The sequence below is a fragment of the Athene cunicularia genome (genome assembly GCF_003259725.1).
Source record: "Athene cunicularia isolate RWA chromosome 2 unlocalized genomic scaffold, athCun1 chr2_part2, whole genome shotgun sequence".
In the NCBI taxonomy this organism is placed as follows: Eukaryota; Metazoa; Chordata; class Aves; order Strigiformes; family Strigidae; genus Athene; species Athene cunicularia.
In genome coordinates, this window is record NW_020799096.1 from 7,034,361 (window position 1) to 7,046,690 (window position 12,330).

General features: G+C 39.3%; 1 protein-coding gene across 1 annotated transcript; it reads left to right on the forward strand.

The window, feature by feature from the left end:
- Window positions 1-268: 268 nt before the first annotated feature.
- KBTBD2 (kelch repeat and BTB domain containing 2) lies at window positions 269-10,336 on the forward strand. The gene is made up of 3 exons (XM_026844022.1): window positions 269-4,316; window positions 7,023-7,188; window positions 7,626-10,336. The coding sequence occupies exons 1-3, from the start codon at window positions 4,147-4,149 to the stop codon at window positions 9,159-9,161; spliced, it is 1,872 nt and encodes a 623-aa protein (XP_026699823.1). The 5' UTR covers window positions 269-4,146; the 3' UTR covers window positions 9,162-10,336.
- Window positions 10,337-12,330: the final 1,994 nt, after the last annotated feature.

Below are 12,330 nucleotides of genomic sequence, written 5' to 3' on the forward strand. Positions count from 1 at the left end.
TGAATTTTATTGGAAGTTAGGTATCTAATCTGGCAGACTTTTTAATGGGATTTTCAGAAGAATTTCTTTTCCTAGTATCAAAATATCTAAGCAAACAAAATCACGAACCAAATTGTATGTCTGTATACCTGTTTTGCCTTATAATTTGGGAAAAATACAGCAAATTTTGTTTTGAATTAGTCAAGTTGAGGACTGTTATATCTATATATTTTATACCTTTCCCTACTAATTACACTGGAAACAATATACTTATTCCATGTTACACATTGAAATATAGTGTTAACACTTCCATGTATGTAGTGCAGTATGTATCTCAGTATATCAATCTTTGCCTGACTTTAGAAGATAAACACATTTAAGGATGGCAATTAATAGCCTATCCCATAACTAGTTAACACTTGATGGCTAATTCTTTGAATGGTCTCATTCAGATTTGAAGTACATGAACAAGTGTTAAAAGCCACCTTATTAAAACTGCTTAAGATAAAAGGAATAATTACTTAAAACCAAACCCTCTTATTAACCTGTTATTTAATGTTGCTCTCCACCTTAATAGGGAGTTACTTTGGATCACCTGGTAATAATTGGATTTAATTTGCAATCCAGTCCCCATGTGGCCTTTCAGCAGCTACCTACCAGTCCTGGTTTAGATAGCTGACTTCTGAGAAGTTACCCAGAACAAAATGGGCATTCCAGTGACATTTTGGAAGGGAAAAGTCTTATTCACAGAACTTGTATTCAAGGATTATTTTTATTCTATCAGAATTTCAGTTCAGCATATGAAGCTAACTTCAGCCATAGAACTTTTACCCATAAATAAGAAATGTTCACTGCTGCGTAGTTATGAGAACTACAGGAGACATCTGCATCTGTAGACGTCTCTTCCGGTTCCTCAACTTTCAGTTAGCTGCAGTATAAGAGCTGTATGTCAACCGAGCACCGTGCAGTGAGAGAGAGGTTAGGTTGGGCCTGGGGAGAGCTGAGACTCTTACAGTTCTCCTTTGGCAAGTATGTGGCTTTGGACAAGCTGATTCTTATTTCAGTGCCTCAGTTTTTCAGTCTCTAAAGTGAGGAGAGTATCTCTTGTTGTCTTATTCTTCAGAGAAGTGTGAGATAGGTAGTCTTGGATGACTTTCCAGGCATGAAATGATGTTCCTGTACCACTTATCCTAATGTTTTGAACAGATTCACTTCTCTTGGGCAAATGACAATAGTAATTTTAAATGAGAAATTCAGAGACCCTGATGTAATGTTCTCCTCAGGAGTACTTAGCATAGTTCCATTACAAGGGAATGGGATGTGACTCCTGACTTTGTGACAAATACAAGAGTTTGTTCTCAGCAAACGTTTATCTTTGGCAGCAAAACACAGTAGGGATGTGGAAAATAGGAATCAGTACGTAGCATCTTCCTACCATGTGCACTTCCCTGGAACACATAACAGAAATTAGATGGTTTCAGATCAGCTGTAAACCAAGGGCTTCAGCTTTGTAAACTTACAGTTCAGAGGTGGTTTGCATCACATAAATGTTCTGCAACAAGACTCCTGTTGTCATCTCAGTCTTTTCTGCTACCGAGGGTCATACTCAAATGTTCCAGCTATTTATAGTAATTAATTTCACAGTTTCAACTCATCTTCTGTTGAACAGGTCTGCTTTTTCAGTTACTGACTCTCAGCCACATGCTGCCAAAAATGTCTTTAATCTTACTAGCAGGTGTATATCAATTTCTCTGTGGCATCCTTGACTGGTTCTGTTACCTAATGACTAAACCAGTGCATATTAGTTTTGTTCTCTTTTTCCTGTTTCTGAAGATGTATATTCTTTAAAATTACACCAGAACGGGAAGTTAGGGTATCAGTGACTTCTTTTGCTGAAGCTTAGCCCTACTGATGCTCTGCCCGAACAGAGCTTAATCCACCAGTTTGGATTGTTCTTGAAACTTTGCTCTTAAACCAGGAAGAACAATGCTGCAGAGACCCAGGATACCAGTAGAGCCACGAGCTATTTCTGTGGGCCCAACACGCTTAGGAAGTCTGTGTGTCTCTATAGCCATTTAAAGTTCAGTGCAAAATCTGTCAGTGGATCAGGTTGCATGTTAAGCTGTTATCAGATAACCAGGATAGTGTTTAGTGATGCAGAGATAGGATGCATACTAATTTGGTGAAAAGAAGTTGTAACTTGAAGCAGAAGGTCGTTGCTTTGGATGAGTAATATCTTTGTATATCCTTGATATACTTGTGGTTTAGTGACATCAGCAGTTAACTGCACCTGAAACCTGAAGGTCTGAAGTCAAGACTTATGCCAATATGTGTTGTTACAGCAGATACTAGTCTCTCCTTACTCCCCCAGATATTAACACCTTTTCTGGTTTTCTTAATTAACTGGCTTCACCTGAACAAACAGTGAATCCTGGGTTTGACTGTTTTGACTGTTTTCCAGTTAAACCACCAGTAAAAACTAAGAGTTTGAGATTCTTGTTTGTACATTTCTTTACTGAAAAAGATCAGTGACACTAAATCAGTAGTAATTAAAGCAGCATTAATTAAGCATGTCTGTTTCCAGTGAGTGAATGTTAAATTATGTTGCAGGCGGTGCTCTGTTGAAATAGCAGATCTTTGATATGACTGGCAGGTATTTACAGCCTTTATCTTACACTAAATAGTATATTTTTGGTTGAATTTAAAGGATGTCCTTTTAAGTAAGGTATTTCTGCATTCACCGTTCATTGTGGACTGTAATGAATAGTGATGTGTTGGAGAGTAGACAGACTGTCCCTGGTTATTCCTCGATTTTGGACTACAAAAGAACAGCTGCAAGATTAAATAAATCTGGAAGTATTTGGTAGATGTGGTAATAAGGTGTCCTTTGTGGTGGTGATTTTACTGTCACAACTATCCCATTCTTAATTATGTTTTTGTGTTTTCGTGGAAGGTAAGATAAAACTTGACCCCATTTTTAAGAGGACAAGAAATGTCCAAACAATAAAACAGACGTTGGTGGCCTGTGGTCATTGCTTTTTTTAACCACTCCAAGTGTGTTGACCCCTGCTATTCCAGCATCCCTTTGCTCCTCTTATCTCCTTACTTTTCTCCTGTCTGCAGCAGTCATGGCTGTTTGGAAATGACTTGGAAGGAAAAAAAAGGAATGTGGAATGCTAATAGGTGAAACATAGAGAAGATGAATCAAATAAGATTTGGGAATATAGGTTGTTAGTTTTTTTAATCCTTAGCTGTGGTTCTCTTTGTTTTTTAGTAGAGTGCCAAAGGTGAAATAAATGGGTTGATGTTGACAGTTTAGTTGGAAAATGATGGAATGTTGAAGAAACTACATTTATATTTTTAGTGGCCCGGTATGGATAAGCTTAAAGTAGGTAAAACCACCGAAGCTGAAAAAGTAGCTGTTTAATATGGAAATTAAAAAATATTTGGATGTCTTATCAATGGTTAAAGGAAATGCACAGCTGTGCTCATTGAGAAAACTGGGTAATTCTTGGAAGATGTATAAAGTCTTACTGAACCTCATTTTAACTCCAGCTTTAGAAGCTGTGTTGACAAAATAAATTATCTTCATTCATGAGTCTAGGTCTTGATAAGAATTAATATACAAACCATTCTGCTCTTCGTTTCTCTTCAATACTTGTTTAATTTTTTTACTCTATGAGGGTTTTAGTGCAAGTAATTGAGTACTAATTTAGAAATAAGTTTGTTAGGCAATTACTTTTAAGGGGTAACTATGAAAGGTTTTTGAAAAAGCTCTAATGTGTAAATTAATTTTATTTTCCTGCTTTCAGTCACTCAAGCGCAGCCATTGATCACGAGATGTTACCACGAAATCTACCTCAGACTTCACTTTTGCTCATTCATTTGCTGCGTCATAGATCTCAACAGGAGCTCTGGAGACACTCTTGAAAGTCTCTGAACAGATTGTGACATCAAGTCAAGGCATGATGACCTAATAGTAGGTCAAAGTCTGAAACATTGATTCAGCAGTCCAAGATAACATTGCCTTTTTAAACCTATCACTTCTGAAGGCTAAAGACCTACAGACCTCCTGCCATTTCTTCCCTGGTTACTCAACTGACCTTTCTCTGGCAAAAAGATCTTGACTTTTCTCTCTGGTCCTGGAAATATTAATGGAATACAGTCATGTCTACCCAGGACGAGAGGCAGATAAATACAGAGTATGCTGTATCCTTGCTGGAGCAGTTAAAATTCTTTTATGAACAGCAGTTGCTAACTGACATAGTGTTGATTGTTGAGGGCACCGAATTTCCCTGCCATAAGATGGTTCTTGCAACGTGCAGCTCGTATTTCAGGTGAGTATTCAAACTAGGATCTGTTAATTCTAGAAAATCTGTGATACCTGGTTTTGAGTATAATATTTCTTAACTGATTAACAATTAATGTGTTGCAGAGAGTTTTAAAGATCAGTGAAGTAAGTAAAAGACCTAAATGTCATTACTTACCAACAACAAAAGAGTAAAATAAATTTTCCAGCATCTTGTGACTTAGTCTGGATGGGTACTGTAATTTTTACAATAAGTAGTAAAAAAAAAAATCACACTTGGATGGGTCATTTATTTAGGGAGTTGAGTGATTAGTAAATTTCTTTATTTGTCATAGTTGGTCTTTAAATATTGAATCTTTTTTATTTTCCAAGGTAGGGTAAGAGGGGATTATTGAGACTTCGTTGTGGGAGTTCCATTGTCGTGTTTATTAGCTGTAGTTTCGTAGAAGCCTCTGCTAAAAGCAGGGATTGCTGTGCAAGTTCATGGCTTCCTTTTCCGAATCATCTGTTGTGTTTTGTTTTTTTTCTGCTCAGCAAAGAAGACAAACTCTTCTCTTGCCTGAGTCTTGTTGCAATTGCAACAGGTTTTTTTTTGGGGGGGGGGGGGTTGTTTGGATTTTTCCTTCAACTGAGATGCTGTTGAAATTTTAAATTCAGTAGCTCCCGCTTTCCAGGTGTCCTGTTTTCTGTGTTTTGAAAAGATTTTATTGATAAGATCTGTCGACTGCTACTACTTTTTGCAGATACTGTCATAGTGAAGATGAGGCACCATGAATTTGCTGCAGTGATTAATCACTTTTTATTGGCAACACAGTGTAATTAATCTGGCTGGCTGGAAGGAATTTTGAAGCTTGAAACTAGTCTTGGTGATATCCATGCATGTTTTACCTTCCTGATGCATTGTGGAAGTATTAGAACTTCTCTCCTGTTTAATCAAGGGAAGATTTGCAAATTCTGTGTTCTTGTTGAGACGGGCTCACTATACAGAACACTTCCAAAGTGTTTTCTGTATTTTGCTTTCTTGCATAGAACTATTCAAGGATTAATTTATTACTTTAACAGAAGTTTTTGTTGCTGCTTTTTGTATTAATTTTTTCATCTCAGATGAGCGTGGTACAATTTTTAGCAACAAGTACTGTGATCACTAGATAATGATTATTGCTGTTGGCCTTGTGCAGATGACATAGTTCCAACAGTCTGTAAAATAACAGCCACTGGAAATGTGGCCAGATTTAATGTGGGTGGCTAATCATAAGGTTGGAAAGCTGTTGTGAGTCCACGCAGCGTGCTGCATTAGAATATGCAGTCAGATCTCTCATATGTGTTTGTTTATTATTTGTGGAATGAGGTTTTGGCACTGGTTAAAAGAATTATCAAGCTTGTGGTTTTGTCATGTTCTGTTTTTCTTCTCTACTTTGCTTTACAAAAAGATGCTCAGCTTCCTAAATTTAGCTTTATTATGAAACATTGATAGCCCCAAAGGAGGCTGTGGGGAGAAGGGGAAGAAGAGAAAAGGATCTCTTAGTGTGATCCAGCGACTGTGCATGACTGCAGCCCACTTATCTTCCATCTTGGTGCTCGAACGCTGTGCTGCGGCCACCCAGCTCCGGCACAGCCCGCTCACCACACACGAGAGCCCAGGTTCTCCAACAGCCACCTCTTCCTTTCTGTGAAGAGGAGTCTCTGCTGGCACTTGTACTGTCTTGCTAACCTTAAAAAAGCTGCATGGCAAGTTGTTACTCACTTGGCCATCAGTGATCCTTCCCAAAAGGCAAGTTGCCCTGAGTTAAGGAGCTTAGAAGGCAGAGAGATGGGGATGGGGTAGAGGAGGGAATGGTGGTGGGGCACTGTTGTGGTGTCAGATGCTTCTTGGAATGTCTTTGCTTAGGGAGTGTACCTCCATGTCCCCTTCACCTCTGCTCTGGGGGCAGGACTGCAGGGTGCCCGCACTGTCCCTTCTAACTTCTCTCCTATCTTCCCTAAAAAGCCCCAAATAAATACAAAGAGCCTAGAGCTGAATTTTCAATGCAACCTTAAATACCAAACCTGAATTAATGCAAAGCTCTTAAAATCAAGTGTGTCCCATTTTAAGAAAATTGCCAAGTACCTGGTTTACACTACTAGAAGCCAGTGAGTTCTTAACCGTGTTGAGTCTGATAGTTTTGTGTCATTGATTTTTGTCTACAAACTAAAAGCTTACTGCATATTATTATGAATGGTATATAAGAAATACTTGGTGGAGTGCTAGTCCTTGCTCCATTTTCTAAGCTCATTTTCTCCTCCCAGAGGAGCATGCTTTTTGGTATGACTTAGCTCAGTCCACTATGTAAATCTGCGACTTCTGTTTTAGAACCTAAGATCTAATTGTGTATGTTTCAGCAGTATTTTCTGGAGGATGTTTCTTCCCTCTCAATATCACCTAACATAGAAAAAGTTTTAGATTTTGTCATTATAACTCTAAAATCATTAGTGCTCTGCTGATTAACACTAGAGAGTTTGCATAAATATAAAATACTTCTGCAGAAGGCACTGATGGTACTTTGTGGATGTTCTGCACAAATGCTTTGGCTTAAATACTAGATGGTAGCCTAAGGTAAATACTAAACAGGTGTAAACAGGCAACCAAAAAGGCTGTTCACCTTTTGGAGTGTAATCGCTGAAGACTTATGGGTGACTATTTAAGATTGCTGTACTTACTGTTGATCCTTGTCTTAATGTGTATATTTTTCCTCAGAGCCATGTTCATGAGTGGACTAAGTGAAAGTAAACAAACCCATGTACACCTGAGGAATGTGGATGCATCCACTTTACAGATTATCATAACTTATGCATACACGGGTAACTTGGCAATAAGTGACAGCACAGTAGAACAGCTTTATGAAACTGCCTGCTTCTTACAGGTAGGAATGTTTTATTTTGAGTATGAAATAACTGCTGCTAATCTTTGAACCTTTTTTTTTTTGTTAAATAGTCTTCTCTGTTTAGTCATTTCAAAATACCCTTCTTCAGTTTGCTCAATACAGACAGCAGTTGCTTGCCAGATAGGTTTCCTGTACCCATCCCTCCTCGCTTTATGGTCCCTGTGGAGGGTGGATGTAAAACAGTGCACTTCTGACATTCAGAAAATGAGTTTCTCCAGCAGACATAATGATGTGATGTACCTGATCTGTATGGGGCGGTCGAGTAAGTCACGGCTGTATTTCTGTGTATGTACAGTATTCCAGGCCTAAGCTCTGTTGTTCGACACTAAATGCGGGTACTTCTCCTTGCTGCAGGTATGTGAAGGAATAGATTGTATGCAGTAATACTGAGTGTGTTTTTTTTCTTTGCATTACAGGTAGATGATGTGTTACAGCAGTGTAGAGAATACTTAATCAAAAAAATTAATGCAGAAAATTGTGTGCGTCTGTTAAGTTTTGCTGATCTCTTCAGCTGTGAAGAGTTAAAACAGAGTGCTAAAAGAATGGTAGAGCACAAGTTCACAGCTGTGTACCACCAGGAGGCTTTCATGCAACTGTCACATGATCTACTGATAGATATTTTAAGCAGTGACAATTTAAATGTGGAAAAGGAGGAGACAGTTCGTGAAGCTGCTATGTTGTGGCTGGAGTACAACACAGAATCACGATCGCAGTATTTGTCCTCTGTTCTTAGCCAAATCCGAATCGATGCACTTTCAGAAGTGACACAGAGAGCCTGGTTCCAAGGCTTACCACCCAATGATAAATCGGTGGTGGTGCAAGGACTGTACAAATCCATGCCTAAGTTTTTCAAGCCCCGACTTGGTATGACGAAAGAGGAGATGATGATTTTCATTGAAGCTGCTGCTGAAAACCCTGGTAGTCTTTATTCTTCTGTCTGTTATAGCCCCCAGGCAGAAAAAGTTTACAAACTGTGCAGCCCTCCGGCTGACTTGCATAAGGTTGGGACGCTGGTAACTCCCGATAATGACATCTATATAGCGGGTGGGCAAGTCCCTCTGAAAAACACGAAAACTAATCACAGTAAAAGCAGCAAACTCCAGGCTGCCTTCAGAACTGTGAATTGCTTTTACTGGTTTGATGCACAGCAAAACACTTGGTTTCCAAAGACACCGATGCTCTTTGTTCGTATAAAGCCATCCCTGGTCTGCTGTGAAGGATACATCTATGCAATTGGAGGGGACAGCGTTGGTGGAGAGCTCAACAGGAGAACTGTGGAGAGGTACGATACCGAGAAGGATGAGTGGACCATGGTAAGCCCATTGCCCTGTGCGTGGCAATGGAGCACAGCAGTGGCTGTTCACAACTGCATTTACGTCATGACACACAACTTGATGTACTGTTACTTCCCCAGGTCAGATGCTTGGGTAGAAATGGCTATGAGACAAACAAGTAGGTGTTTTGCTTCAGCTGCTGCTTTTGGAGACAAAATCTTCTATATTGGCGGACTGCATATTGCCAGCAATTCTGGTGTAAGGCTCCCAAGCAGTACTGTAGATGGGTCTTCCGTCACTGTGGAAATCTACGACGTGAATAAAAACGAGTGGAGGATGGCAGCCAACATCCCTGCCAAGCGGTATTCTGACCCGTGCGTTCGAGCCGTTGTCATCTCTAATTCTCTGTGCGTCTTTATACGAGAAACCCACATGAACGAGAGGGCCAAGTATGCCACCTACCAGTATGACCTGGAACTCGATCGCTGGTTCCTAAGGCAGCATATATCGGAACGTGTGCTGTGGGACTTGGGGAAGGACTTCCGGTGCACTGTGGGAAAGCTGTATCCATCCTGCCTTGAAGAGTCCCCATGGAAACCTCCAACGTACCTCTTCTCACCAGATGGAGCTGATGAATTTGAGCTGGATGGGGAGATGGTTACTCTGCCACCCGTATAGCTCCCAGATTAGACTGCACAGCCGATCCTGTGCTCAGTTACCTTGAAAGGAAAGGTTGTGAAAGAACAGGTCTGGAAACAGAAATGCCAGACCTGTCCTTCATGAGTTGTATTTTTATGCCCTACCTAACACTTGCCGCCATCCAGTATGAATCAGTAAAATGAGCAGATATGCTTCCATAATCTGAAATACTATTATCTGGTAATTGAGAAACTTGTATGTATATCATGAGCTTAAGCATCTGACTTGTCTAAAGAATTACTTTCTAGTTCTATGAATTCTCCGTTCAGGAAAATTAGCTTCAGAAAAAAGTAGTTACTGTTTCTAGGATGATGTCACAACTCTTCTGAAAGTAGCTTCCAGTTATATTTGAACTACTTCTGGACATTCTACTCAAGTGCTAGTTATATAATTGTCAGTGTGGCCTAATTAAAGGACTGTGCTGCACTTAATACTAATATCCATGTTGGTATAGTAATGCCATTAAAAGAAAAAGAAACAAATCCCATGGATCTACCTGTGGTAGGAAGGGTAGATCTTCCATTGTATGGTAACATGCAGGGCAAAATGACTGCAGGTTCAGTCAAGCTGTATTATTAGGTGCATGTATTCTATTTTCACTAACTTATACCTGTCTATTTAGAATACAGGTCTTCCAAGCAGCTGGTAGTTTACCAGGTGTGGACTTAAGTTGCTGGGCTTGCAATAGGGATTGTCAGCCCTCATAGTGCGGGTCTGTGTGGAGCTTTAATCGGTAAATGTCTCCACATTCTGTATTACAGTAACATTGGCTCATGTATATTACTTCCTGCTGCTGATGTATTTTTCCATTGTAAAACAAAGTTTTAGTGTGGATTAACCAGGTCTTTATTTTCTGTTAATTTAATAACAAGCATTACTGTAGTGTGATTGTGTAGAGATACCCCTTAGCTGTCAGGTTTTTTACTTTGGGGGGAGCATACTGTTCAGGAATATCCTGTGCTCTGCGTGCAGGAGAGCAGATGACTAGTGCTGCTCTGGCATTAATCCCAGGAACCACTAGCAGTAGCGGGGTGCCGCCAATCTAACATGAACACAGGTGCTTCATGACAAAACCTTACTAGCATGTTCAGCTGCATCATGTTCTGGCACTGTATTTTGAATGACATTAATTTATTAAAAAAGACTGAATCCAACTGAGTTTGAGTGTCCTTTCTGGTGGAAGTTGATACTGTTATGACACCCTCCCACCACACACCTAGCAGCCTAGCAGGTAGTTTGTTAAAGACAACTTGAAAGGGTTAAGCTACAAAAAGCCTGGAGACAAACACAGTAGTTGATTGAGCTGGGGCAGTGAAAGCTGGAAATTAGGTATTAGGCTTATCTGGAACTCGAATCACCCACTGTGATTTTTGTAAATTGGCACTTCTCTGGTCATGGGACAAATTCTGCTCTGCTAAAAGGGAAGAATAACAGCCACTAAGGAGGTAATGAAGTATCTTTCCAGAAGTTCAGAAGATGAGACCTTTTGAACCTATCTAGGACTCAAGACAGTTAGACTTCCAGGTTGCATCATTAAGACACCTGTGTACAGATATTTATTCCCCACAAATTGACATCATAGGGGTGTAAGTAATCTGAGCAAGGTTCATTATTTAACTACCAGAAGTGATCCATCTCCATTTTTTTTTTATTAATCAAAACACTACCTCTGTTTGATTTAAAAAATGGGATCAAGACCAGAAACATCACAGAACTAATGCTCTGTGCCACCTTTAAGTCAGTCTCTCTTTGACTATAGTACTAAAGACTCAAAACACCATGAAGCAATTTGTCATATGTCTTTATTCATAGTACAATAATGTAGTGTACTCTCCATGTTGCCCTTTTAAATGAAAACTAAATACCTGCAAGGAAGTAAAATTACACTGCATAAACAAGACTATGTAAATTTATCTTTCAGTGTGCTTGCACAACTACTTGTATTACATCTTTATTAATAAAATGACCAAAGGAGGGCTGTAAAAGAATGCCAGGAATTGTTCAAGGAACTGTTAAAGCTAACCAAGTGACCCTGAAAAAGCAATACAAACTGAGGTAAGTGCAACAGAAGACACCATAAAACCATCAAGCAGGGAAATGCCAAGATAAGTGTACAGGAACAAAAGCTGCCAATTGAACCAAGGAGAGAACTACTTGAACCATGAGTGAGCTTTCCTCATTAACACAGTGAAAAACCTACCCTTGAGGGGGAAAAAGCCCCCCACCAAGACAAGCACCTTCCTCACTGAACATGCAGAGTTGAAAAAGAGGATCCCATGACTTTAAATTGAGAGGAGGCATGTTGTTAACTAACCAGGAACAAAGTGATAAGAAGCTACCCACTGGTCATTACAGTAAATGTGTATTTGTGTAGTTTGAAGTGTAGAAATATGTTGTGTGCAGTGTGCTGGCTTTGTGGAATTACCACCTAGCACCCATCTCTGCACAGATATGGATTAAACAAGTTATCTTGACTGTGGTTGTCAGTTCATTGCATACCAGGTAAAAGAACTGAGATTTTGAGATAACACTTGCATACCATCAGGAAAATTTTAAGGAATTTTATAGAATTGCAACTGTTTTCTAAACATAAGCTTCATCTAATTCACATCTGACTATTATTCAAGGCAGTTAAGTTTTCTCCTACTGGAAATAGCAATTTACCAAATCATTCTCAGCTAGGTACAGTGACAGAAGTTTTTAAGTTTTAAAATAGCTCACTATAGCACAGAACTGGATATACAGTAATTAAATTTACTCAGCATCCTGATTTGGACTAGATGTCACAACCCACATGAACTATGTACTATTCTGAAGCTAAATCTACATCAAAATTTCATAGTCATACCTAAAGATCTTGATGTAAAAGAGGTCTGTGACCTACTGAAGACTTGAATCAATTCACAATGAGTAGTACCCAATAAGGAATAAGAAGTCACATTAGAAGATCCTCTTGTCTGAAATTTGCAAAAAGCAACATTCACAGTGATCAGTTTAAATTGAAGATAAATTTCAAAGAGACTGCCAGTGTATTTACAAGCTGCTACCAGTATCAAAACCAGAAGCCTGCAAGTGTCTTCTGATGGGATTAATTTCTTAAAATAATACATCTTTTTCAGCAGACAGAACTTTAAACAGGCTGGATGTA